The 23,079-nt window shown below is 39.9% G+C and overlaps 2 protein-coding genes across 2 annotated transcripts in view; both read right to left on the reverse strand.

Moving 5' to 3' along the window:
* Positions 1-3,051: 3,051 nt before the first annotated feature.
* Positions 3,052-13,196, reverse strand: KIAA1024L (KIAA1024-like ortholog). The gene is made up of 3 exons (XM_010007224.1): positions 13,032-13,196; positions 4,034-4,279; positions 3,052-3,231 (listed from the first exon to the last, which is right to left on the reverse strand). The coding sequence occupies exons 1-3, from the start codon at positions 13,194-13,196 to the stop codon at positions 3,052-3,054; spliced, it is 591 nt and encodes a 196-aa protein (XP_010005526.1).
* A 4,889-nt stretch (positions 13,197-18,085) lies between these two features.
* Positions 18,086-23,079, reverse strand: part of ADAMTS19 (ADAM metallopeptidase with thrombospondin type 1 motif, 19) — a 128,517-nt gene continuing 123,523 nt past the window's right edge. The window contains exons 22-23 of the mRNA XM_010007225.1: positions 21,622-21,799; positions 18,086-18,685 (exon numbers count right to left, since the gene is read on the reverse strand). Of these exons, the coding sequence (XP_010005527.1) occupies positions 18,534-18,685; positions 21,622-21,799 (330 nt within the window). The 3' untranslated portion in view covers positions 18,086-18,533. The remainder of the gene's footprint in view (positions 18,686-21,621; positions 21,800-23,079) is intronic.

Here is a 23,079-nt window from a genome sequence, read left to right on the forward strand (position 1 = left end):
ATTACCATCAAATAAAAAAATTAAGCCCATGCCAAGATAGTTTCTGTTCTTATCTGCAGAATCACAGAATCCTAGGGGTTGGAAGGGACCTCGAGAGATCATCTAGTCCAACCCCCCTGCCAAAGCAGGGTCACCTAGAGCACATCACACAGGAACGTGTCCAGGTGGGTTTTGAATGTCTCCAGAGAAGGAGACTCCACAACCTCTCTGGGCAGCCTGTTCCAGTGCTCCCTCACTCTCACAAATCTGACTACATTCTTAGTTTTAAGCACCTGCTAAAGGGTATTAAAATAAAACAAGGTGTACGTGTAAGCTTTTCTTGGGGCCAGGAAGAGACAATGAATGCAGAGCTCAGAGATTACTTACCACAGAAAAAATGCCGTATGTCCCATTTTCTAGTTACTAGTACAGTATTTTATTCAGCCAGCTTTGAAAGCACTTTTGGAATACACACACCAATATTGTCCTTAGTTTATAAATGTTACATGATGACTTTTCTTCAGTCTCTGTCATTAATGGTGATGATGATGATGATTTTCAATAATAACAACAACAATAATAAAAAAACTGTGGTGAAAGAGCCAAAGCGAAGCAATCTCAGGAACTAAAATTTAAAATTGTTCTTGTACAACACCCACAACCTAATATTGCCTCAAATATTTAAGGAAAGGTTGTCTCCATTGTTTTTAGATTAAGCACATCATACAAAGGATCTCGAGGCTCCACCATTCCGCTTTAAAGAGCATTCTTTTCTCTCAATCTGTTGGGGTTTTTTTTCCCCTCAGAATATTCAACAGCTGTTTATTTTCTCAAAGCCTGGAAGAGAACTCATATTCCCTCCCCCGCCCCCCCAAGCCCTTCGCAGTGCTGCACATCTGTAAGCAACATCTGGAGGCAAGTGTGAGGCGGAGGGCAGGCTGCTGCCTCCAGACCGAGGGGCGGCCGCCGCTCTCAGCCGCGAGGTGTCAGCAAAAGAACTTGAACGGCAACGGGACGCGCGGAAATAGCTGGATAGCTAGATAACTAGGTAGAGAGATAGGTAAGGGAGATAGACAGACAAATAAAAGCAAGTTGACTTCTCAAACCGCCACTTCCGTATCTGAAACTTTTTTCCTCTTTTCTGGCTAGGTGAAAGCAATGAAACCAAGCTGAAAGACACAGACAGGCTTTTTTTTTAAAAAAATATTTTATTCCTAATGCTAAACCCTCGGAGAGCAATGGAGTTCAGAAACTCTTATTATTGGATGTTTGCCTGGAAATTACAGAGCCCAGAGCCCTTTGCTTTTAGGCTTCCTGCCTACAGCCCTCGATAATTTACAAAAATATGTCTCTGTATTGTATGCAATGCACTTAGAACAAATGTACTTGGACTGGAAAAACCAGTTAAGTATTGTTGCTTTAATGTGAATAATTGCTTGATAATAATCTACTAGTCTTGTAAAATGCTCCCAAGATGTAACATTCTTAAGCTGAATGGACTTGATCTTTCAGACAAGAACAGTGGTTTACATTAAATCTGCCACAAGCAACCCTGTATATTTACAACAATGTTCAGTTTTGTAATAGGGGTACTAATTTTATGCCAAAATATGAAATTATGTTATGCTTTTGCTGTTGGCTGGTCACCAGATTAGAGCAGTGAGCCATATTAACTTGTGTTTTTAAACCAGTTATGGTACAAGCTAGACCAGGGTCCAAGCAGCTAGTGCTCAAATTAAATTTAAACATAAACCAGGTGATGAAGGAGCTGCACAAACCTATCTAACTGTCACATAGTATGTGAAGATTAATGCATCTTGACCTGAGTTAAAGTACTGCAAAGCTGCTGTAAGTAGGGCACCTGCTAGAGCTCAGAGGGGCAATGCACATCCTCTACCTGTACCTGGTCCTTTACCTCACCTATTCCAAAGTGATTTTGTGTGAAGAGAGGTAGATCTTGTGTAATCCCAACGTTCCTGCTTGTGTGCATCTGATAATTTCTCTTGTGTGACTGGGAGATGCCCATCTCAACAGTATTCACAGCCCCTTGCCCTAGTGTAGAGGTACTCTGAGTATACTCAGAGCACTTTTCAGAAAGGAAAGAAATAATTTAAGTTCTTCTCTCTCTGTTCTCTATTTTTTATTTTGTCATGTTATCTCATATTTTCGTTACTGTGAATTATTCTGAGGTGTCTGAACGTAATTGTTAGAGTGCAGTTAGCACTGAATTTTGGTCTTTTTACAAAGATCTTTTTTCACAGCATGTCTGTATGCCTTTAAACTTTTTAAAGTCTATTCCAATTCCATTTTATACCCTTGTAGTCCACCAATTTCAGACTAATTAAGATTCCAGATTAAAAAAATATTAATATCACATCTTTTGGGGTGATAAAGATGCTACATGTTCAAAGAATATGGCGTGGAGATGAAGAAACCCTTTCTTAGACCTCAGGAAATTCTATTGTTAGAAACTCAGTGGTGTTTTTGTGTAGTTTTTTTGGTCCTTTTGTTCGTTTGTTGTTGTTTTCTTCTCTATATATTCTCTAAAAAAGTAGGAGAAAACATTTATGCACTTAGGCTAGTTTTTTACTAGGTGCTGCATGATTGCAACAAGGCATTCAGTAATGTACAAATTTTTGGTTTAGTATTCTTTGTGATATCTCTAATGCCACTTTATCATATTCTGCCATATTCCAATAACAGCTATCAGGAGAAGATGAACAGGGTGGTGGACTATTAAATAAAATAGTCAGATGGTTGACTGTACATATGGTGTGTATCACAACCACACACAGTGACCCAAATCACTAGTCAAAAGAGGAGGACTTTAAGAGAAGTAGCATATTTATAAATTTTCTTTTTTAATTATAACCATAAGGAGACATTTAGCTGTGCTCAGAGTATGTGTCTATTTTCAGGATCAATTCCTTATGCTGCACAGAAACATTGTAAAATAGTGATGTCTAAACATTTTATTTGTCACAAAAAATGGAATTCAAATAAAATAAAGGAGGGGAATAGCTTAACGAGAATATTTACTGAAAAAATTCCCATCAATACAATTTGGCTCTACTAAGCAAATAAAATGCTGAGCGTGATTATGGTAATCAGGATGCAAACAACTAGTACCATGAGCAGGGTGATTCGGCAACATTTGGAATGCTTTTTTTCTCTCTCTTTCTTTTTTAACAAGGTATCATACCCAGGAGTATAAATATCCCCCATCCAGAACTGTAGATCATTAGGATTTTCCTAAAAGAAAACCAGAACATGAACTTAGTTCAACTGTCTTGAAAAGAAAGTCATTAGAACATAGCCAGAAGTATTTTGGCTATCATCAGATATTGATTAATTAATTTAATCACAACACAAATGCAAGAAACTTTCAATTGAACATAGGTTGTTCTACATGCCAATGCTGCAAATATCCCACTGGGGAAAATTAAACCCATGTTTTTCAGCCAGGAACCAAATGTAGAACACCAGCCATTGAAATGTGATTTAAAAACCCATAAGAGACCATATCGTCTTCTCCAGAAGAGATACTGACTTATAAACACAGATGTGAGGCCCTTTCCAAAAAAGGAAACAGCAGAAAGAAAGCTCACAAAAATGACCCTGAAAGTGATTTGTACCAATCCATATGCAGGCATTATCCTGCAGAGTGTGGATGAGGCTGGGAAAATGTGTGTTCTTTGATAACAGAATAATGTTATGAACAGTTATTACAGGGAGCATATAGTATTAAAGCGCCTCATTTATAAATCTTCCCTCTCTAAGAGGGGAAGCAATATTGTGGAGTGCTCCAGTTTAAGACTTAGTCTGGTAACTGAGGTCATTATCTGCAGAACTGAAACTCCTGAAATCTAACCAGAAATACAGACTTGTCTCCCTGATCAGACTCACTTTAGTATCATGTCTACCAAAAACATGCACCCATATTTATTTCTGGAATGCCACCAAAAGAACAAAGCAGGCTGCACAGTTGTTCTTTCACATGCCACATATCTCACAGCAATTCACTTTGCTCAAACAATGTGCAGAAGTGTGTTACCTTTATGCAGCTGGCCAAGTTAGAGTGCAGTGACTGTCTGTCATAGTCTTGCACGGTCCAGGAAGGGGTCTTTTTTTTCTCCTCCCAGTCATCATTCACCTGGTTATCACTATACAAAGGGTTGCTTTTGACTGTGGATTTCAGGGTGACGAGTGTAATGTGTTTCCCAAGGGCTTTGTCTACTATTTCTGGACTCAACCCATTCAAGTCGAAGCCTGGCAGCTCAGGGAAAATTCTCTTTTCTCTCTGTAAGATACAAGTTAGACCAGACGTTGGCTTTCATCTTCATTTACCTAAGACACAGATCTCATCATTTTTAATACTACAGAAACGTTTTTAAAACTACAGAAACATTTTTTAAATAATATTTGCAATTATTTTTCTCTTTCTGGCAAACATTTACAAACTGAGCCTGAGTGTTCACTCTGGGCAGATTTCTTCCTTCTGGGGAAAGCACCTGAGTATAATTTGAACATTAGGCTCTTTTGAAAATGTGAACTGCCATTATAATGCCTGCCGAATGCAAGCATCTGCTTTAGCAAAGCAGTGCTATGGAGCACCGTGGCAGAAGGGACAGTTGCATGCTGCCAGAGCAGAGCTATAAAGAGAAAGCAAAAGGAAGCACAGTGGTAGTGGCTTATAAGTGACTGCATTGCTTGCAGATGCATTTCTGACAGCAGGGATGTGAATTGCAGTTCTGTTCACACTGTTGGATGCTAGACCCGTGTCAGGATGTCAAAGGAGCCTTTCAACTGAGAGTGATTCCTTGATTCAGGCACTGTCAGAAATCAAAGAAAATTAAATATTTGAGCAGTCTCCCAGCAAAAATCATTAAATTGAATCTTTTAGAACTGGAAGGTGGCAAGGGAGGAGGACAGACAACCCTGATGGGATCACTTTTTTTGGAAAACTCACAAGCTGCTGCTTTAACACAGCACTAAGAGCCTCTTCAGGAGCCAATAACATGGTAGTTACCTTATTTTTTGATCTGTAATTGCATGGAGGAATGCAATCAGATTCTCCAAGTCAAGCTATTCAACATCTTGGTTCACCACAACTTTCTGTCTCCAAGACTGAATTACTCACAGATTGACAGAGTGGTAGGGATTGGAAGGGACTTCTGAAAGTCATCTAGTCCAATGCCTTGCTAAATCAGGATGGCCTACAGTAGATCACATAGGAACGTGTCCAGATAGGTTTTGGATGTGTACAGAGGAGACTCCACAACCTCTCTGGGAAACTTGTTCCAGTGCTCTGCTTCACTCACGGTAAAGTTTTTCTTTATGTTTAATTTGAACCTCCTATGCTCCAGCTTGTGCCCACTGTCCCTTGTCCTGTCACTGGACACTGCTGAAATCAGATTGGACCCATTTTCCTGACACCCACCCTTTAGATATTTATAAACATTGATGAGATCCTCCCTCAGTCTCCTCTTCTCCAGGCTGCACAGACCCAGCTCTCTCAGCCTTTCCTCACAGGGCAAATGCTCCTTTCCTCTAATCATCCTTGTGGCCCTACTCTGGACTCTTTCCAGTACTTCCTTATCCTTTTTGAACTGGGGAGCCCAGAACTGGATGCACTATTCCAGGTGTGGCCTTACCAGGGCAGAACGTGGGGAGGATAACCTTCCTTGACCTACTGGTTACCCTCTTCTTAATGCATCCCAGGATGGCACTGGCCTCTTGGCCTCAAGGGCACATGGCTGGCTCAACCTGTTGTCCAGTTGGTCACTGATCAGCAGTTCCAGCAATGTGTCAGCTTTCCAAGAGACCTGCTTCTGATAGAACCCTTGCCTCATACTAACATCTCTTCCATGTCACAGGACTTCTTCTACAGAACCATCACAGTGCAAATTAGGCTTTCCTCATTAACAAACACTGCTTCATCATTAGCATCTTTGATCTTAGTAACTTTATATTGAGACAAGGGGAGCCTTCACTTGGCCTGGTGGCTCTGTGGTGGGTGTACTGGGAAGGAGGCATACCCAGCCTTCCTCCACCCTCAGAAATCACAAAGGTGAGAGCAGCACCCACTGTCAAACTCTTAAAAAGTGAGTGCACATCATAAACAGCCACTGAAGAGGCTGGGACCTGAGAAACTTCCTTCCATGAAGAGACTTATTTCCCCAGATACATAACTGATATTGAGATCACCAACTGTTAAGGTAACATGGACTGGATGGATTTCAGCAGCCAAAGGGCTCACTGCCCCTATGAGCATGTCCTGCTCCTCCTTCCACCTTTCTAGTGAAAGCCCAGGGGATCCCACCTCTTCCTGCACACTAGCTCTGGAAGCTGCTGGGATCCCAGCAGGATTCTTCACCAGCCAGTGCATGTCCCTTAGCTGGTAGCAAACTTGGATTCTGTGTGAGTAATTTTCTTCCTCCTTTGTGGTCTCATGAATCCCCTTGCGGTGCAAGGTAGCTGCTACCTGGCATTAGCTACTTTATGCCTTAGTGCCTCTGCACATGCAGAGATGTATGTGATTTGGTCTGGGGCAAGCAGGTGTAGAAGGAAGCAGGAGGACTGGTTTCCTTCAGAAAGGAAAGGTACTGAAGCGAAAATAAGAATCATTGTCTACAAAATCCTAGGAGCAAGAATCATGCTGGCATTTTTATCACTAAAAAGTGACTAAGCATGTTTCCCATCATTAATTACCATTAGTAGGTGGGTGCATCCTCAGTGCCCTTCCAGTCCCTGTTTTAGTTCATAATTTCCATTGACTGTGCTGCCCACTGTCATTAGAATGGAGGAAGTTGTTGCAAAACAAGTCCTGCAGTATCTGATGGCTTTAAGTTTAGTGAAGATAAGCCTTGATAAGCCTTGATATCTCCCCTGAAAATATTACTCTTTGCATTACAGTTACAGCTGGCACTGAAGCCTTCTTGGTTGGACTGACCAGATTTCAGCTGTGCTGGTGTTTTTAACATATTTTTTTTCTGATTTTATTTTATTTGTTGTTTAGTTTTTTGTTTTGTGGTTGTTGTTTGGGTTTTTTTTAATTTCTTATTGAAAATTTGTCATTGACCTTAATGATGCTTCCCTCAGGCTTGCTAGATAGATGAAATTGGCAGACATTTTGTTGAGGAATGCAAACTGTCTCATCAGGGAATGTTCAGTCTCCCTAGGCTAAAATGTGAGAAGAATGGGACTTGACAGTAATTTCTAAAGCTGTTTTAAATAAAATGCTCCAAAACTTGGAACAGATGGCATGATGAAATCTTTACTCATAGTGTTTTGTGGCAAAACTTTTTGCCCCTTCAGTCTGGAGTGCCTTCCTTTTCATGGGTGTGAGGAGAATGCAATAGCCTGGAACAAAGGTAGAAATGGAATTAGATGGAAATGGTAACAAGACTTTATCATGAAAACTGGACTGATATTTGGGGTAGGAGGTGGTTTGCAGAAATTTCACAGAACTGATTTTGAAGTGCCAAGCTAATTGGGAGAATACACTTTAGTGCAGGCAAACCCTCGATTGTGAAACTTCTGCAGTAGATGTCCTAGAGACCAGTTAGTCAGAAAGAAGCACAGATTAAAAAAAAAACCCAAATGCTTTAAACCCAAGAAATTTCATAGAGAAATATGAAGAAGATTGCATTAAATATATGTAGAAGCAGAAGAAGATTAGATTATAAAAATAGGCCTGCTAGTATTAATTGTAGCAAAATCTACATATTTTTTCTTTTAAGATTTAAAATATCTTCCAGTAGTTTTCACAGACATCTAGGTTTTGATTCCAAGTAAAGAAGGAAATGTTCAAAGGAAGAGGAAAGTATTATAAACTTAGGTATACATATGCATTACACAATTTATACAATAGACACTGTGTATTAGAAGCCAGTGTGAATGGTGGTGGAACAAAGGCAATTCATGCTGCTGTTCACTGAACGGAAGGAGGGAACAGCAAATTATCAAAGCAGCAGTAGTTGTGAAAAACTTTGAGAAATGATAGTTGAAATATGTTGATGAAATACTCATTTAATAAGATGAAAAACACTGAATTCTGAAAACATAACTGTGTTTGATGTATATATAGCTCCTGAGCAAGAGTCTTACACATTATGTTTCACTGAGAACAGTTTGTCCCTCTTTGGCAGATCCAGACAGCTGGCTTGTAAAAAAAAAAAAAAGGGTTCCATAAAAGCTACAAAGATCTATAGAGATCAAATATTAGTTTCATCGCTGGGTCAATATGTGCTTACTACATGGGTTTTCCTTGCTGATTATTTCATAATGCAAATTTTGATTCTAGGCACATTACAATATATAATTAGAGATTATAAATTAATCTACAATGTAAGGAAACATTTAAATCTAATTTTTATCTTGACTTCATCCATGTGTTTCCCCTGTTGCTGTTGTTAGCACTGAAACACCCTGAAAGCCTAACCATTCTTTCCTCAGTATGGGATATGGTGCAGAACAAACCTTTTGAGGAACAGGTGAGGGAATTGGGGTTGTCCAGCCTGGAGAATGTCTTACTCTCTACACAACTGCCTGAAAGGGGGTTGTATAGAGGTGAGGGTTGGTCTCTTTTCCCTGGTAACAAGCAACAGGAGGAAATGTCCTCAAGCTGTGTGAGTTTAGATTTTAGAATAAACTTATTCATTGAAAGGTTAATTAAACACTGGAACAGGCTGCCCAAGAGGATGGTTGAATCACTGTCCCTGGGGGTGTTTAAAAGATGCTCCAAAGACATTTAGTTCCCTGGTCCCACGCCCAACCACAGTCTCCAGCTGCAGCGGGGGGAGGTACTCAATGAAAATGGCAAATGCTATAAATGGATAGCTGCACAAAGTTTCAATCAAGGGAATCTTCAGTAAGCTTGAAGCCACCAGATACTGCAGGATTTGTTTTGCAACAACCTCCTCCGTTCTAATGACAGTGGGCAGTACAGTCAATATTATATTTGCATGTAATTTGTTTAAGACTGCAACCCTCTGTTGTGCAAAGCCCTGCAACATACCCTGGAAGTCTCTCCCAGCACTTGGAAGGGCATTTTTGTGATGTAGAGACTTATCGCTAAGACAGGCAAAAGGTCTGAGAGAAAAAAAGCTGCTAAGAATCCTTGCGGTAGTTATAACAACTTTATAGGTATTATTGGGCATTTGGTCAATTAAAAATGGGCCATTTATCACAATAAATAATTACTAGTTCTTCAGAATTTTTTGAAAAATTCTGGTCTCATAGGGGAGGCTGTACAAAAGCAATCAAGAAAGTGAAGTATAATGAAGGATAAGTTAGCAGATCCGAAAGACAGTAGGGTAAATAGCTGACATCAAGGATTACTGAGAATGCAAATTTTATTATTAGAGGCTCTGAAGGGGAACCAGATTGCTTGTTATACACATATGGCAGCATCAGGTACTGCAAAGCAATCTGGGAAGCCACCTGACACGGATAGAAATGAGATCAGTAGATCACTATAAACACTTAAGTGACAGGAATATTTAGGAAAAAGTAGGCATTCATACAGACTATTTTAATTGTGCAGCATTGAGACAACTTCTGTCCTCATAATGACTTTTTAACTTCAAGAAAATTGTTGTATCTGACACTGGTAATGGAGTTCTGCTGAGCTGTGAGTGCATGACATAAAAACTTCTGTACGATGTCATACCAAAGCTCCTGACAACCTTGCAGCTGGCCCTGATTGTTGCAAGTTGTGTCTAGGGAAGAATAAGAGAGAGAGTCGAAGTATGTTACACATGTCTGAGCTCAGGGACAAACGGGACTGTAACCCAGCACCTAACTTATGGGTAAAATTAATCTCTTGACCCTGTGCACTGAGAAGCAAGCAAAGGCAGGACATGAGTTAGCTCCTGGGAGACCAGGAGGGGTTTGGAGTGCAGTTAACATGATGACTGTAATAACTGCAAGCCAAATTTGGTTCAGAGCTGTGAATTCCTAAGCAAGAGCAGCGTGACAAGAACTTGCATGATGCTCAAGTGAACTCTGCTATCTTCCAGAAATAGGGGAAAAAAGGGAAGTAAAAGCAGGAAAGAGAAGTCAAGAATTGCAGTGTATGACCAGGTAGACTATAGGGGAGACATGCACCCCAGCTGTCAGAAGCAAATATAGATGATTAATCATCTTTTGCGTGCTGGGCATGAAAACATATTGTGGGGCAGAGAGTCTAGCAGAAGTGAACATTTTCAGGTCAGTCAGAAGGTGATCAGTAGCTAGCCATTTGCAGGAGAAGCAGTCAGTGGTTTTTACATTGCTTTTCACAAGGAAGGGCCAAAATTCCTGGACTGCTGTATGGTTTGTTTTATTCAAAGTAGATAATGAATATATACATTAAGCAGGGAAGTTGTTTCAGTTTGCTTGATACAGAAGAGGAAAGTGAGGAGAAAAAGCAGCAACTTTTTGTCAGCTGCTTTTTGTAATGGAAATAAATTTTATAACTTACATGTGCAGAAAACATCTAAGTGCTTACTTAAGTGCACGTTCTTTTAACTGACATCATAATAAAGGTCTGGAAGAGGCCACAAACACACTGCTGAAAAGTCACTTTACACAGGTACCACAGAGTAGCAACTGTTTCTTAACAGAAAATTTCTGAAGAGGGAAATTAGGCAACTCTCAATCTGTAGGTCTGATCTGGGAATCTGTAGGTCATGCACATATGGACATGGAGCTCCTGGAGACAGTCCAAAAGAGAGCCATGAATATGATTCAAGGACTGGAGCACCTCTCCTATGAGCACAGGCTGAGAGAGTTGAGGTTGTTCAGTCTGGAGAAAAGATTTCAGGGAGACCTCATAGTGGCCTTCCAGTACCTGAAGGGGGAGTATAGGAAAGCTGGGGAGGGACTTTTTACTAGGGTTTGTAATGAAAGGACAAAGGGGAATAGATTAAAACTGGAGGACAGATTTACATTGGACATTAGGAAGGGATTCTTTAGTGTGAGGGTGGTAAGTCAGGAAAGTTGTGGAAGCCTCATCCCTAGAAGTGTTCAAGGCCAGGTTAAATAGGGCCTCTGAGCAGCCTGATCTAGTGGAAGGTGTCCGTGCCCTTGCAGGGGGTTTAATCTAAATGGTCTTTGAGGTCCCTTCCAACTAAAAAAATTATATGATTCTAATATTCGATTATTCTATGAAATTAATCCCCTTTTTTTGCCACCATCCCCAACCCCAAATTTTTGTTGTTGTTTCTGAATTAACTCGCCCTTAACACCATTAACTTTCTCATCTTAAAGCAAAACATGTTATTCCTGCACTGTGCCTTCATGTTTATTCTAAAGTCTGGAACTCATCAGTTCTTTTTCCTTTATTTCATTGTCAGTAAAAGGGAAAAAAGAGACAAGCTCATAAGGGAGAGAGAATAAGGTACTATTGGACAGTTTGAATTCACTAATGACTACACTTAGAAGCATAGGTTGTTCACTAGGTTTAACATTTATCAAACATACCACATTGCAAACTACATTTCTGGAAACACAGTGAGCACAGACATTTCCTTTGAAATTACGGTCCTGGAACTGGGAACAGAGTTCCAGGAAAACCTCTCAGTGGTGGTGAAGGGCAGAGCACAAGTCAAAAAAGCAGAGGCTCACACAGTTTTAATCTTCTTGCAGCTCTGCAGCTCTGGCTCAGTGACAGTGTGTCCTGTTAAACAACAATGTGGAGAAGCATCCCTGCTGTGGAGGAGGCTCTGTGTGTGGTTGCCTTCCTCCTGCACAAAGAGTGGCTTAGATGGGATGGGATCAGGGCCAGCATTGTACCATAACCCATTGTTTGGGATCCTGCAGGCTCCTTTTCTTGGTTAGGGCTCTTTGCTTGGGAGAAAACGGGTGAGTGTGTCCCCCTCCCTTCCAGCTCTTCTTGGGGAATAGCCAGCAAAGATGGCAGTATGAGCAGATACAGCTGGAGGCTGCCTCTGAGGTAGGCAGAGGAAAGGGTGTCTGGGTTGGAGAAGAGGCATGGGAAGGTAAGGAGAAGTCATTAAAGTGGATGTCAGGACTGGGAGGAGTTTTGTATGTGGATGAGGACTGGAATGGACTTGGAGGGAACAAAAGGGTTTGGGGAGCTGATGGGAAGAAATGTCTGAGAAGGGAGAAGTGCAACTGCAAGTTAGATATGGGAGACTTCAAGGATCTTTTCCCCTTTCCCAGGCTGATATTTTTTTGTCTCCCACTCCTCATTCCCCTGAGGAATTTAACCCCCACCCTAAGGCTCCTCAGGATGCAGGCCCTTCTCCATCCCCTCAACTGCTTATGTGCATTTCCATCACTTGACGAGAACCAAACCTCAGAGCTTTTGCTCATGTTAGGGGTGGGGAAAGGTGAGAGGCTCCCCAGACAGCAGGAAAGGTGTGCTGTGTAGCAGCCAGTCAGGCCCAGAGGGCTGTGGCCTGATGCAGCTGCACTGCTGTGGATCCAGACATGAATATCTCCTCTGCCAGCTCCAGGGCCTCAAGTGTGTATTCATATTTTTAGCAAGGAACTGATGCTGTGTAATAACCTGAACTAATACAGCCAATGTGTTTCACCCTTTCAACAGCTTTCAGTCAGGATGACAGGTCAATGTAGAATGAGAAAAACAAAGCAGAATAAAGAAGAAGCTACGGTGAACTTGCAAGATACTAGTGAGAATCTCTGATGCCCTCTCTAATTTCTCTTTCTATCCAGTTTGAGTGATATGTCCTGACTTTCAGATTTAAGTTTGGGCTTTTTTCTCATTTCTTTAGCAAGTGTCTTCCATTCGCCCTTTTAGTACAATTAATCAGTGTATTACACCATTAGAGTGGGAAATGCTATGAAAATGTTACAATGAGCAGTTGAAAGCCTAATGTACTAAAATAAAATCAGCAGACACCCGTGAGGAGCATTATTTTTCTCTTAGAGCTTGATCCTCACTGAAATCAGTGGGAAAACTTACACATATATTAGTGATGCCGATTCCAAGATGCAGGAAGCTCAATCCACAGTTGAAGTCAACCTAATGTAATTTCAAGGTAGAAAAATGAGGAAAAATGTCAGCCTCTTTTAGACCTTACCTGTAAATAGACCCTGTTGTGCCACTGCTGTACTCCAGGTAAAGCTGCTTCTGGGAATTTTGCCAGGCTGGCTTGTAGAAAGGCAGAATTTTTCACTAAAGACTTCACCTCCAGTTGCAGGAATTTATTGGGATGGTTGTTGTTTGGCAGAATGGAGAAGTCCATGTTTCTGTCTGTAGAGTATTAACGAAAACAGCCTCAGCTTCTGCTTCCTGGCTGTGCACATTCCTTTCATTATTAATGACATGAAGAAGGATACGACAGTTTCCTGAAACTGTATCTGACCCCTGCTTGGTGTCAGGCTCACTTATATAACCTACCAATGATAAAAGATTGTTTAGAAGCAGAAGAAATGATATGTTTCTGTAAGTGCCTAGCTTTATTTTTTAAGTTCAGGGTCTATTTTGATAGATACATATGTGCTCATTGAAGCTAACAGAGTACCAGTGAGTAGATGCATAAGACACTTAAATGCATACCAGCACTTCCTCAAGTGACCTGCCAGAAATGTCTAGCTCACAATACTCAAAAGAAGCTTTATTCCCAGAAAATTAGAAGCATCTCCTAATGCAAAGCAAGTCCTCCTTTTCTGACACGGAATTAAGAGGCTCCATTGTGCCGTGTGGGTCAGTACCATTTGCCATGATGGCTTTGACAGGCACTTCTTTAGGTTGAGGGATTTATTTCACAGCAAATTCTTCTTGTCCTTGGGAAATACTAGGTTTTTTCAAGTATTAGTTTGTTTCAAGTAATTGATAACACAAATTTTCAAGGAACTGATTCTGCTCCTGTTCAAATGAATGGAAAAAAACCTCTTACTGATTTGAATAGTAGTAGCCTCAGTCCCTCTGCTATTATTTTATTTTGAGATTTGATATTTCTATCATAATTTTATAAGTCTTAAGTTCTTTTGACTTTCAGCTAATTAAAGTCCTCTTCTCATAATGACCACTTCTTACAACCAGCAAAAATAGTCTCCTCACTTTATTTTTTTTTAAACCTTTGTTTTCTAAGGTATGATTCATATTTTTAAGACACTGTCACAGAGAATAGATTTTTTTGAAGTTCCTTGTTCAAAACTCAGGAAAAATTATTTTGCATTAAAATAGTGCTGAGAATTGGGGTACAATGAAAATATTAGCCTTGTACTTAAACCAGAGAATCAGACCAATCTCTTTTCCTTACAGAAGACTTGAAATTTAAAAAGAAAGTAATACCAGTAGATTATATTTTTTTTATGTTACTAATGTGATATCCTGATATAATAAATTAATACTTCGATATACATGAGTATATAATCAGTTTTCCTTTCATGTATTGGCAATTATTTTACAGCACATTTGTTAAAAATTATTAATCTCTCTCGACTAGATACTCGTTTTAGGGTATTTGGGAGTAGCCAAAAAAGAGACAGTAGTGACCAAGTTTCTCAGTGTTTCTGGTAACCTAAGGGTCTACCATGAAGCAGTTGTTTTAGCCTTACCATGACATGTAGTCTGCTTTTTTCCCTGTGCAGAACTAGAACAGTAAAAGTTTGTGTTCTAAAATAGCTTGGCATGTATAACCATATGTAAATGTATATACCCTTTCCAGCATCTCTCTGAACGCAGTGTTCTTTCGTGCTACCGTAGCATAAATTTGGTGTGTTTATGTGCATTCACTTACCAACACCACTTTGTTTCATTAGACATAAGAACATAAGGAACAACTCACTAGGTCAGACTTCCTAAGTCCTGGATCTATTCCCGTGTTTGAGAAAGGGAAGAAGAGACTCTACATTTGGCTCCTTCCTGCAGTTTGTTCTCCTTTTACTTTTCCAGAAGCCAGACAAATGCTTGTGCTGGAGTGTCTCTTCTCAAGCCTTTTACGATCTGTGGACTAGTGGTCCATGAATTTGTCTAATGGCTTTTCAAATCTTCTGATACTACCTGTCCTGGAAGCAAGCTTCAGAAATGCATGACCATCTGTCTACTTTTATGTGTTCTAAACTAATTTCCATACTAGTTTTAGCAAGGATGCTGTCATTGCTACACTGCAGATTTTAAGAATAAAACTCCATATAAAGCTTATCTTCAGGAGTTTTTAAACCTTGATCATTCCTCTCTCAGCCTTTTCCTCTCCCATCTGAAATATCAACTTTTTAAGTCTTACGTCATAAGCCACTTGGTCTATCCCCTTGCTCATATACTTGCATTTTTAAAGGTGATACAGTGTAATCCTACTACATCACTCACGAGAATCGTAAGTGACTGCAATGCTCAAGCTGTGGGTACAACACAGTTCCAAAACCAGGACAAATTATGCTCTCTCTTCTGACAACATCCCTCAGTTGCAGGCTTTTCCCCCTGCTATTCCTATAGAGCTAATAATTTCAGACAACAGTAATCAATGACACAATGATTTTTCTCTACCTCTGTGTCTGATAGTTGCAAGTTCCGTATCTCACAGGAAAAGTTCAAGTTATTTTCCATAGCTTTACTACAATACATTTACCCACATCAAAGTTTATTGGCTAATGTCTTGCCTAATCAGTCAGTTTTGTGCGTTTCTTGCCAAGTGAGGCAAGAGCTGGTTATCCAGAAGAGCTTAATGTCCCCTGCAGATATAGGGATCTGTTTCACCCTTTTTCTCATGTCATTGATGAAAAACTCAAAAAAACCTAAACTCAGCATAACTCCTTGGGGAACTGTACTCTTGACTCCATCTTGAAAGATAACCATTTTGCTTCTAAACCTTTAACCAGATTTCAAGCCACAAAGATTGCTCCTGTAGTTGGTTGTGAATGTAGTTTCTTGAATATCCTCTATTGTGGAACATTACTGGAGACTTCTGTGTCCATCAGATCCTCTTTGCTCAGGACACTAATGAAGCCATGCTCACTCTCCCAATAGTCCATGCTCATCCAGGTGCTCAAGGATCTTATTCTTTTTTATTGGCTATTACAGTACCAGAAAAGGAACTCAAAACTGCCTAATCTGTCATTCAAAGGATCCTCTAAAGATCCCCTTTTCTGCAGGCAAGAATTACACTGCAATCTGCCAGTCCTCTGGTTGTTTGTAACAACAGCTTCTGCAAGCAGCCCAGTTTTTCCCACTGTATTCTTCCATGAATCTCACATGACTGCCACCCTAGATGCCTTTTAGCATCTAACATACCCATTTGGTCTTACCTTCTCATTAATTCAACTTTATTCAGCTTCTCTGGCAACTCTGCTGTAAGGAACAAGTAAGGTAGGAGAACCCGTGCAACATTTTAGCTGGAAAGGCCAAAAGAAATAAATCACTTTCAATTTCCCTTTCATAGCACTATTATCCCTATACATCCCTTTCACAGTTTTGTCATCAGCTGGTCACATGGGCTTCATAACTGGCTTCCTGCTTTTCATGTATTTCAAGTCCCTTTTACTATTAGTTTGACCATGTTTTTCTAGAGAGCTCTGAAAGTATTTTCTCTTCCTCACTTCTGCTCTTAATCTTCCATTTGCAATAAATCTGCTAGACTTTAGGGCCTCCATTGGTCTCCTCATGCAGTCAAGCCTTCAATTTTTAATACATTTTTAGAATAAAAAAATGGCTGCTTCTCTGCGACTGAAGATGACATTGAAAACAAAATGAAAAAACCCCCAAACAACTCAAAACTTAAACCACATCCTCCAGAACAAAGTAGCAAATTCCCTCCAGAATAAATGACAGCACAATTAAAATTCAGATATTCCTTTTCTAATGAAAGGAATGAGAAGTGGCAACTACTATAGCTTTTTGTCACTTCTGTAGCTAGTAAGCATATACCTGGGAAAAAGTAAACCCACTGTGCCTAGCATTAGACTTGTGCAACACTGAAATCCTACTTAGTCCATCAAAATACAGTCTAGGTGTGATTTAATTAGCAGGGGCTTACTGTAGCTCTTGTGAGCTGGAGTGAATTACACCTTTAACTGTCAACTCAGCTTAACTGATCTGACATTGATTACTCAAAGTTTTACATAATCATCAGGCTGGAAGGAAGACATTAATGCAAAGGGATTGTCATTGAAAAAGAAGGGTCAAATCTAAAAGCTGAGTAAACTCAGATGAGAATGTCTATGAGTGCAGGAGGCTACTGCTTCCCTGAACACAGCTGGGAGGTGCTACCTGCTGCCACCCAGGGCAGTGGCAGAGCTCCCTCTGAAGGGCAGGCACAAGCATGTGCATCCCCCAGCATGACTGGGCCTCTGGCCAAAGGCTAACACATTCTCAAAACATTTTTTTCAGTTTCTAACAAAACAGGTATTTTGGTCTGGGCTGCTTCTCTGAATGATGATAGAGTGTAGAAGCAGTAACATTAACTTGCTTTGAAATCTGTGCAGAGAAGGAAGAAGTATTTTGGTATGTGGATACAAAATGCATCACAGTGATTCACACACATAGATACAGATGCCCAAAATAGGAAAAAAAGCAAATAACACATGAAGCTTTACTTTTTATTGAAAATGTAAAAATCATGTGAATCATGTACAATATTTTCACATAAGGAAAATTTTAGCTGTTTCATAATGTTTCACAAAATCGTAAAACATTTGATTTTTATAGACTTTTTCATAAAACAAAGATAAAACTGAAGTAGTATTACAAAGCTATTGTTTAAATCATCAACAAAAACCTGAAGATGTTTAACACATTAATACATACAATTGTCAGGAGTGTAAATCTGCAAGAGGACACACATAGGCATAGAGGGACTGGGTTTTTTGCTTCAAAATATTTTAAATCAAGTGACATGTTAATAAAGTATAGATGTGTATTCATAGGATGATAAAAGTTCTAGGACTGTCTCTCAACACTACCTCAAACAGTGCAACAGTGATTCAGTGTAAACCTCTACAGTGTTTCATTGATTCAATACTTGTGTTCAAGTATGTGTCCATAAGAATGATCAAAATTCCTACTTAGATATTTTAATTTTCATAAGTTACAGTAGATTATCCCCTTCAGTATGTTTCTAAATAAAATGAATGGATTTCACAATACATTCCGTAATAACCTGTTTGATAATGTTAGCTTACTCACCTTAACAGCTGTTGCAAAATACACAAGCTCATTCTGACTCTGAATGCGAAAAATGTAATAAAATTAAAATGGGGTTCTTTTCCATATACAACAAAAATATTCAGCTAAATTAAAATAAATTCAAGATAAAATGATGTGCTTTTTTACAACAGAGACATGATCCTACTGAAAATAAACATGTAAAATACTAGTTACTATTTTTTAGGAATTCTGATAAATGTATCCAAAATTGTTCATATAAAAATTAACTACGGAAACATCAGAGAATAAAAAAAAGTTGGCTGTCTAGCCACACAATTAAAGATATCTGGCAGGCAAAAATAAATTAATTTGATTAAATTACATGTAATCTGATAATATGTGGTCTGAAGAAGAGTGTGTGTGTGGTACGTGTGTACATGTGTGTATAAATAATGATTGCTAAGAGCTGAAAGCCAGCCAGCCAGCCTGACAGAGGTCAGCTCTTTTGTTGCATTTTTTGTGCATAAAAGTCCCTGCATGTCTCACAGCACCGCTGATACCACCTCATGTCTTGACAAAGGTTCTTCTCTCTTATCACCCTGCAGTACACAGGCCACTGGTCTCCCAGGCACTTGAATGTTAAAGCAGCTGTGGAACAACAACAACAAAAATAAAATATACATTACTGTCATATTTATTAGTGAAGAACAAGGTAGCAAAGGTGACAAGGACACCAGAAGTGTATCTGGGGAAGAGAAGGAAGAACAGATGTAGATACTCAATTAAAGAAAGAAAGAAAAAAATCCACCTGCTATTAATATTCAACATTGTAGGTTTTTCAAGGCCAGCTTAATTTTTACATTGGATTAAGCTGCACTGAAACTCCATGTTCATGTCCCAACAAAGAGGAAGGTAGGCAAGAGTGCGAGAAGGCCTGCACGGAGCAAGGAGCTCCTGGACACAGTTAAATGTAAAAACAAGGTTTGCAGAGAGTGGAAGCAGGAACAGGCATCCTGAGAGAAGTACAGGCAAGTTGTCAGAGAAGCAAGGGATCAGGTAATGAAGGTTACAAAGCACAGAGAGAATTGAATCTGGCCAGGGATGTTAGCAACAACAAGAAAACTTTTTACAACTATGTCAGTAATAAGAAGAACATGAGGGAAACTGTGGGTGCACTCCAGAAGGAAAATGGAGACCTGGGCATGAAAGAGGTAGAGAAGGCTGAGATACTCAAAAACTATTTTGACTCAGTCTTCACTGGCAAGAGCTCAGGTGACACAAACACAGTTTGAGAAGGCAAACAAAAAGGAAGATCCCCCCACTGTAGGAGAAAAACAGGTTTGTGACCATCTGAAGGAACTGAAGGTGCAGAAGTCCATGTGACCTGGCAAGATTTACCTACAGCTCTTGAAGAAACTGACCAATTAACTTGGAAAGCCTCTGCCCATGGACTACTTTGAAAAGTCTTGGTAGTTTGGCGAAGTTCTCACTGACTGGAAAAGGGAAAACATCACTCCCATTTTCAAAAAGGGAAAAAAAGGGAAGAACTAGGGAACTACAGGCCAGTCAGCCCAGCAAGATCATGGAGCAGATCCTCCTGAAGGCTCTGCTGAGGCACATGGAAAACAAAGGAGCAATTGGAGACAGCCAACATTGCATCACCAAGGTCAAATCCTGCCTGAATAATTTGGTGGCCTTTTAAAATGGCAACACAGCATCAATGGAAGAACAAACAATGTTGTCTACCTGGAGCTGTGCAAAGCTTTCAACACTGTCCTGTATAACATCCTGGTACCTAAACTAGAATATGGATTCAGTGGATGGACCACTTGTCGGGTAAGGAGCTGGCGAGTTTGTTGCACTCAGAGTGGTGATCAACAGCTCAATGTCCAGATGGAGACTAGTGACAAGTGGTGTTCCTCACGGGTTCCCACTCAGACTGGTGCTGTTTAATATCTTTGTCAGTGACATGGAGAGTGGAATTGAGTGCACCCTCAGCAAGTTTGCTGATGACAACAAACTGCATGATGAGATCAACACTCTGCAGGGAAGGAATGCCAGCCAGAGGGACCTTGACAGGCTTGAGAAGGTGACTTATGCAAACTGCATGAAGATCAACAAGGCCAAGTACAAGGTTCTGCACCTGGGCTGGGGCAATCCCAAACACCATTACGGGTTGGGTGGAGATTGGATCAAAAACAGCTCTGAGGAGAAGGACTTGGGGGTGTTGGTTGATGAGAAGCTCAACATGAGCTGGCACTATGCACTTGCAGCCCAGAAAGCCAACCAGGTTCTGCATCAAAAAGAAGTGTGGCCAGCAGGTCGAAGGGGTCTCTTCTCTCGTGAGACCCCACCTGGAGTACTGTGTCCAGTTCTGGAGCCCCTAACTTAAGAAGAACATGGACCTCCTGGAGGAATTCCAGAGAAGAGCCACAAAGATGATCAGAGGATTGGAGCACTTCTCTTACGAAGACAGTCTGAGACAGTTGAGCTTGTTCAGGCTGGAGAAGAGAAAACTCCAGGGAGACCTTATAGCAGCCTTCCAGTACCTGAAGGGGGCCTACAAGAAAACTGGAGAAGGACTTGTGATAAGGACATGAAGTGAAAGGACAAGGGATAATGGCTCTGAACTTGAAGAGGGTAGATTTAGGTTAGGCATTAGGAAGAAATTCTTCAGTGTGAGGGTGGTGAGATGCTGGAAAAGGTTGCCCAAGGAAGGAATGGATGCCTGCTCCCTGCCTGTGTTCAAGGCCAGGTTTGAAGGGGACTTTGGGCAACCTGATCTGAGTGGGAGGTGTCCCTACCAATGCAGTGGGGTTGGAACTAGATGACCTTTAAAGTCCCTTCCAATCCAAACCATTCTGTGATTCTAAGATTGCATACAACCTGCAATCTTAGACTTGCTTGTCATGCAGAGATAATCTATTCGGCAGGAGGATTTATCTTAACAAGGGCTCTGAAAAATCATCTTAAAAAGGGTATGCCATGTTACAGCAAGCCTTTGAGTATTCTCCAGTCATGCTCAAGAAGCAGATGAACATTGTGGAGGTAATGGTGACACCATCATCAACAACACACTAAGAAATAAAATTTAAAATAATGCACAGTTCTTTAATTATGCAGTTATGTGATTTCTTTAAGACCAATAGAGACCTGTGTTCCTTCAGGAACAGCAAATCTCTTCATGTTAGTAATTTTCCTTCACACATCCTAATCCATCAGGCGTAGATTATAGAGATCTGAACTAAAGCAAGTGGAAAGACCTATCTATATTTAAGGAACAAATAAGTGCCTCCTTGATCTCACAAATAACTCAAGAACATAGTCTGCAGAGCTTTCAAATAGATAAAAAGATATTATTTTTACTTTAGAAATATTTTATAAAATTAAGTGACACATATAAACATATATAACATTTTTATAATATCTCTTATATAAACATGTTTAAATCTCAGATGTTTTGTAACAACAATCTCAGATGTTTTGTAATAATATCATGCAGTCCCATAGTATGGTCCTTTCTTGCATAACAAGAGGGAAAGGACTAACAAGACAGTGGGAATGTGGTTTTTTTGGCTGCTTACCTAACCTAGGTGATGTTATTGTGTTAACGTTAACTTTCTCATTGCAGGCATGGAGATGACAAGGTCTGTAGGCTGCAGGCTTTTCTGAGGAAAAGCATTCATTGCCATGTCTTCCTGTGATCTTGTGCATGCACTGGATGACTCGGGACTGCATCCCTTTGCCACAGGTGACGGAGCACTGGAACACACAGAAGACACACACTCATTCAAAAGGTATTATTTTCCTGTAAACATGAAAAGTGAAATGCCAGTGGTTGCTTCTTCAGTTGTCAGCCTTCCAAGATTTCTGCCTTCCATTCTGTTAGCTAAATGAAAATCAATTTTAAGGGCAAAAAAACCCAGCAGTATTTGAATGGTTGATTCCAGCATCCTGCTGCTGTGAAGATCCATTTTGTAGAGCCTTTGATGAAACAGAAATAAAGCAATGATCCTGAAGAGAGCAGGGGCTGTTCTTCTCTATTTGTATCCTAATTTACTCTTATTAGAGGTGAAACTGATAGCAAAAAATAAAATGTGTACAGACACTGACAGAGAAAAGGCTTTTTAATTATGCCATTACCTCTGCCAGTGCAAAACTGCTTTTTCTACTGAGCAGAGTGTATGCCTCTTGTCTTTGTGCTGCAATTTCATGCTTTCATGTGTGTCCCACAAATAAAGAACACACAATGTGAGACATGCTGTCTGGCCTTCCCATCTTGTTACCACAGGGAATAAGGTGAGAAAATAAAACAGCTGAGTGCTGTAATGATCCTAGCATTCTACTGCTATCACAGTGGTACAATATAGTAGAGTGAAAACCAGAGTAGTACTATACAGATGCATACAAAACATACTCCAAAACAACAAAATACATGCTTTCCCCTTCACTGACTTTTTCTGAACAAAATTTCACAGGACTTGAATTATTTTTGTGTCCATTGACATATGTTCAATTGCTTTAACTACAAATCAATTAAAGATGGAGATGGAGAAGTACAGTTGTCTGAAAAGAAAGAATAATTTTGAGTGTAGGAAAGACTAAAGGTTTTTTTTACCATTTATTTTTGTTATCTATCTGCTTTTAAGTGACATTGTAACAGTTAGTTGGAGGAAATATTTATGTATGCCAAATGGAAACAGAGGGATTTCACATAAATATGTATATCAAGAGAAGTGAGACTCATATCTTTTCGACTCCTGAGTCTCCAGGAGATGAGCAAGAGACTATACACTTGAAGGGTGTTGTCACAAGGGACTGAACAAGGTCTAAAGTACATATCAACTTGCAACCACATGAAATAGGTGGCATTCTACACAGCCACCAAGTGGACTTGATTTTAGTTCTGTTCTCAGTGATGTATACCAGGAATAACTTCACAAAGTCCATAAAGAACTTAAATTTCTTGCAAAATTTATCAGATACAGCCTGCATGAACCAAGGCATGCAAATATATTTTATAATATATATAACTATATATT

Source organism: Chaetura pelagica, unplaced genomic scaffold (assembly GCF_000747805.2).
Source record: "Chaetura pelagica isolate M959 unplaced genomic scaffold, ChaPel_1.0 scaffold40, whole genome shotgun sequence".
NCBI lineage: Eukaryota > Metazoa > Chordata > Aves > Apodiformes > Apodidae > Chaetura > Chaetura pelagica.